This window comes from Erpetoichthys calabaricus, chromosome 16, assembly GCF_900747795.2.
Source record: "Erpetoichthys calabaricus chromosome 16, fErpCal1.3, whole genome shotgun sequence".
In the NCBI taxonomy this organism is placed as follows: Eukaryota; Metazoa; Chordata; class Cladistia; order Polypteriformes; family Polypteridae; genus Erpetoichthys; species Erpetoichthys calabaricus.
In genome coordinates this window covers 94356240-94362239 of record NC_041409.2, presented here as the reverse complement: position 1 = coordinate 94362239, position 6000 = coordinate 94356240, and the positions used below count along the sequence as shown (strand labels likewise).

Below are 6000 nucleotides of genomic sequence, written 5' to 3'. Positions count from 1 at the left end.
CCCCTGAGCCTGTCCCAACAGCATTGGACACGAGGCAGGAACCACCTCTGGGCAGGATGCCAGTCCATCACGTGTCCTTATCTTATGGCCATTTAACTTAAATATATGATGATATAACCAAACACTCTCAGAGCCACTTCATCAGTTTCAGAGTTGTGCGAGGATGGAGCTTATCTGGGTAGAATCGGGCACACAGCATCAAACCCCACTGCCCACACACACACCCACCCACCCACACGCACAGGACCACTTTGAACTCTCTGATTCATCTAACCAAAGACCTCACAGACATGGGGGGAACGCGCTGACTCCACACAAGCAGTGGCTGGCCCAGGATTTCCACATACACCCTGGGATTTCTGAGGCAGCAGTGCCCAAACCTAAACGCATGGGTGGTCCTGATATCATCAGACAGGACCAGGGCCAGTGGACACACAAAGGTCTGCTGACCGAGACGCACTCCTTCAAAGGAGGTTATGCATTGTGTGGAGAGGACGGATTGGGCATTGCCCCCCCCCCCCAACCCCGACTCCCACGGTCTCGTCCGTCCATCCCCCACTTCTCGCTTTCTCACTCGGATTCTCTCGATTAGCTGGCCGCTGAAACCCCCCTCCACCCTCCCCCACCCCACTCCCTTCCTTTGCTGTATGCCAGTCTCTGCCCTCAACTCTGAGATGTTGTTAACTGTCTAAGCTGCCGGATTCCCCCCCCCCCCCCGCTCCCCCCCCCCCAATCCTCCGCCTCACGCGCACACGCACACACACACAATAGTCACACCCCAACCCCCATCTCCATCCTCGTTCTCCACCATGCTGTTTACGGCACTTGATCCAGCGGAGCCAGCTGACTGCACCTCTCTCTCTCTCTCTCTCTCTCTCTCTCATTCTGTCCTTCTCATTGACTCATCCAGCCATCCCTCTCGCTCTCTCACTCTCTCGCTCTCACGCTCTCTCACTTTCCCTCTCAAGTCACTCGCTGCCTCTCACTCTGGACGTCTTCCCATCCTCGTCTCTCTGAATCCTAATTACTGAGCTCTTTTATTTTGCCCGTCTCACTCCAGCTGGCACTTCTTCTTCTTCTTCTTCTTCTGCCCTCTCCTACTGAACTCCATCAGCTTTTTTTCATCTTCATTGCCGGGACAGGATTTCAGCTTTTTTGATTTTTTTTTTTTTGGGGTGGGTTTACCAGCGCAGGGAATCCAAAGAGCTGCACCCTGGTTGGACTTTGGTGTCGTTTTAACTTCATCAGCCTCCTTCAGCGATGTCTGCTTTTCTGGGCTACACTCCATCACGTTGGGTCAGCCTCTGTCACCAGATTCCACGAGTGGACTTTGGGCTGGAGGTCCGTGCAAGTACATTCCGGCCAGCCGACTGGGAATACCAGCAGGTAAGCGTTTCTATTTGTTGGGAGTTTGAAATTGGGGGGGAGACGGGGGGGGGGGTCCATTATAGAGTGTGGTGCCTGACGGTTCCCAAAAGTGGATTCATTGACTGAAGGAAACTGGGAAAAGTCAGAGCGGCGTCCGGATGGAGGCTGGAGACTCGATGTGATCCTCTTGAACAGAAAGTTCTGAACAAAGTTGGGGGAAAAAACAGCGCGATGGCTCGTTTAACGCCTCAATGCTGGAGGACTTTTCCTTCAACTTGAGTCGTGGCAAGAGGTGTAGTGAGTAGCTGGGGCGCCTGGGGATATGGATGAAGAAAAATCAAGGTGTGAGTGGTGTGAAAAAAAAAAAACGTAACCAGGAAGTTGAAGGATGTGCAGTGAGTGACTGAGGAGAGCTTAGTAGGCGAAAACGAGAACAATCTGTACCCCCAACCATCCCCCTCCTTCTGCATGAATCACTATCCAGATCTGGTAATGTGTATCCTTCCTACTACGCTATGCTGTGTTTTACAACCTTGCACCGCTAGCCCATGACTATTCCATAACCTTACAACTTTGCATGAATGTCCCAAACACACTGCTTACTCCTACATCAACTCTTACAGGATAACCAGCACACACCTCCTCTGCTTCAGAACTTCACCTAATGCAACCACTGGCCATCACTCAACTGCCCCCAACGCCACTGCTCTAGACCTCATTCTGTAATCCCCCAAGTGCCATCCACATACCTTTCAGCATCACCCACATGTAACTACTGATCAGCATCTCCACACAAGCTCCAATATGTCACAGCCTCATCCCATTCCTGCTGTCCCATCTTCTTATTACCCTTCACCCTCGTCTCACTTAACTCGTATCCACATCTCACACCCCGCACACTGGACAACCTCACAATATGCCATCCTACCTCATCCATGCCTTATATCTTGACCCAAAATCCGTATTCCACCATCTCTTTGCCTTCAACCCCACCTCACAAACTAGCATGACCCAACCAACCCTAATCTTACTTCCACTGTCCCTCACTAGTTCCTTTGATTCACTCAGATGTCCCAAATCACATCTTATTTACCCCTGTCTCACAACCTGGTCTCACAGTCCACATCCCACGTTCGACATTTCACTTTCTCTTGGCTTTTCAACCTCACCTCACCAAGTGGTCTTCTCTGACCAACCATCACACACCTGAGAGGATTCTGCATGGAGGGATGGGAGAAACCAGTCGATGTCAGAGATGAAGAGACAGTTTGAGGGGACAACACCAGTACTTTGGGGGCTTATTTTTTAATTACATCACCTTTATCTGCTTTGTCTACTGACACTGTTTAAAACGCAGATCAAATCTTGATGCCTAACATCCCGATCACAAAGTCCATATCCCATGGCATGGATCTCATCTTCTTTTCCCTGTTACAATTGCAGGCCTCTAACTGGTATCCCCTGACCAGTCCCTGCTTCACCACCCCACATGCCTCAAAGCCTTACCATACATCACTCAAATCCCCACCTGCCATCATGTTCTTCCATGTCTGACAGCCCAGTCCCACGTTCTGTATCCCATGACATGAATCTCACTTTTCTTTAACCTTACAACTTCGAAAGACTAACTAGTATCCCCCAACATTCCTCTTTCTTACCTCCTCCATACTTCACAACCTTACTATACTTCACCCAGATCTTCCAACTGCCGTCTTACTCTTCCGTGCCTGATCCCAAAACCAAATTTCACGTTCACTTTACCTTATAACTTTGACTAACTACTACCTCCTAACCAACTTCCATCCCAGCATCTCCAAAGGTCACATCAATCAGCTAAATTCTCAACGTGTCATGTTACTACTCCATGCCTCCCTTCTTATATTCCATCTCACAGTTGCCCTAATTCTCCAACAGCGATCTCACTACCTCAGTCACACAGTCTTCATCGTAGGTCCTCCATCTCATTTCCTCTACCTTACCATGTCCCCTCATTTGACCAACTCATATTTCACAGCCTCAGCTGTCCTGCTAATCCTGATCCTATATTCTTTACCTCTTGACCAAAACCCTCATGTCATTAACTCATACCCTCTCACTGATACCACACAACACCCACCCAAATCCCCAACTGCCATCTTGCTACTCCGTATCGCACAACCTGACCTTGCAATCCACTCATCTCATCTTACCTCATCACACACATTTCCAGTTTTTACAAACTCCCCTGAATCCCCTTAACTCAACCTTCTTCACTTCACAACATCACTATACCGGACCAGATTCCCTCAAGTGCCACCACAGTCCGTCCTCCATGTTCTGCAATCTGATCCAATCAGACTAAGACTTCATGGCCTATTCCAGTTGTATCCCCCAAACTCCATCGCACTACTTAATCCCACCAACACAACACCCCCCCCTGATGTCTCCCCAGTTTCTCACCCAGATCTCCTGAAGGACATCTCCCTCCCTTATATCTCTCTGCAATCCATATCCCACCATCTCTTTGCCTTACACCCCACCTCACAAACTAGCATGACCCAACCAACCCTTATCTTACTTCCACCGTCCCTCGCTAGTTCCTTTGATTCACTCAGATGTCCCAAATCACATCTTATTTACCCCTGTCTCACAACCTGGTCCCACAGTCCACATCCCACGTTCGACATTTCACTTTCTCTTGGCTTTTCAACCTCACCTCACCAAGTGGTCTTCCCTCACCAACCATCACACACCTGAGAGGATTCTGCATGGAGGGATGGGAGAAACCAGTCGATGTCAGAGATGAAGAGACAGTTTGAGGGGGCAACACCAGTACTTTGGGGGCTTATTTTTTAATTACATCACCTTTATCTGCTTTGTCTACTGACACTGTTTAAAATGGAGATCAAATCTTGATGCCTAACATCCCGATCACAAAGTCCATATCCCATGGCATGGATCTCATCTTCTTTTCCCTGTTACAATTGCAGGCCTCTAACTGGTATCCCCTGACCAGTCCCTGCTTCACCACCCCACATGCCTCAAAGCCTTACCATACATCACTCAAATCCCCACCTGCCATCATGTTCTTCCATGTCTGACACCCCAGTCCCACGTTCTGTATCCCATGACACAAATCTCACTTTTCTTTAACCTTACAACTTCGAAAGACCAACTAGTATCCCTCAACATTCCTCTTCCTTACCTCCTCCATACTTCACAACCTTACTATACTTCACCCAGATCTTCCAACTGCCGTCTTACTCTTCCGTGCCTGATCCCAAAACCAAATTTCACGTTCCCTTTACCTTATAACTTTGACTAACTACTACCTCCCGACCATCTTCCGTCCCAGGATCTCCAAAGGTCACATCAATCAGCTGAATTCTCAACGTGTTGTGTTACTACTCCATGCCTCCCCTCTTATATTCCATCTCACTTTTCTTCTCACGTATGGCCTCGTCACACAACAGTTGCCCTAATTCTCCAACAGCAATCTCACTACCTCAGCCGGAGTCTTCACTTCACAGAGTTTCACCACCCCACACTTACAGGTTCACATTGCTGACCATTTCCCACAATTGCCCCTGTCTCACTCCCCACTTCGCCAACTTGGTTGTTTCACTTTGTATCCTACAAGCATCATCTCATTCCCCTAACCTTAGGACTGTACCCCCTTGTAGCCCTTGGCCAACTCTTGCCCACTTCTCTTTACCTCACAGCTTTTCTTCACACTTGTGTATCCCCCAACACCTCCTGACCTGGTCTTACAATCCCGTCTTCTAATTATACACTGGAATGTCGATCTCTCTGGCACATGCCCCTAACCTCCTCACCCATCAATCTCCTTCTTGTTACCAGTCTCTGCCTCACTTCTTTGTACCCCATGACCTGATCTCACCAAGTCATTTCCTTTGACGGTCACCTCATTATCTCACTCCCACCACTTCACAACCTGATTACATCGATCCATATCTCATGACCCCACCTCATATTTCCAACTAATAATCCCCCCATTGAGTGGCTGAAGTGGTCTGCTTCTCACTGAAACTCCATACCTGGATTGGTTGGAGTACTTTCATGCGTACTGGTAGCATGTTGAAGTCACCTGGCACACACCAGTATGCAGAACTGGCACAACCTCTTAGTACCGTAATGCCGTGTGTGTTAATTGGCTGCTGTCTCTTGGGAATTGTAGGAAGGGAGACCCCCATCCCCTCAGGTATTCTAATCTCTCTATCACCTAGCGTTATTATGTATGAGGGGGGTCCCCCAACACTCCCTCCGTATCCAAGCCTAAAACCTTATATATGTATGGAAGTGGGGGAGCACAGCCCACAAGGGATGAGTCTACCTTAAAGGAATTCTGGGAGCATTCCTCGGGGCCCGTGACAGTAAGGGACCTTTTCACCAATTCCATCCCTCCTCCTTCCCACTTAATAAAATGCTTTAGTCACCATGTACCGAAATGACCAAGGGGTGCACAAGCCAATCCCCTCATTCATAGAATGATTGAATCACCAAGAGTGTGAAATACAGCACTGCATTAAATGACTGGGTGTCCACGTTGTCGGGGATGTGGGATGAAAACCTGGATGAGTACCTGGAGGAAAGCCCAGGCAGATATGGGGGGGTGAATTGGGGGGACATTCA

The 6000-nt window shown here is 48.8% G+C and overlaps 1 protein-coding gene across 2 annotated transcripts in view; it reads left to right on the top strand.

The window, feature by feature from the left end:
- Positions 1-819: 819 nt before the first annotated feature.
- Positions 820-6000, top strand: part of ttyh1 (tweety family member 1) — a 48465-nt gene continuing 43284 nt past the window's right edge. Inside the window, exon 1 of one of the 2 annotated variants that reach the window (XM_028821949.2) lies at positions 820-1386. In XM_028821949.2, the coding sequence (XP_028677782.1) occupies positions 1261-1386 (126 nt within the window). In that variant the 5' untranslated portion in view covers positions 820-1260. The remainder of the gene's footprint in view (positions 1387-6000) is intronic. The other variant, XM_028821948.2, reaches the window with a different exon arrangement.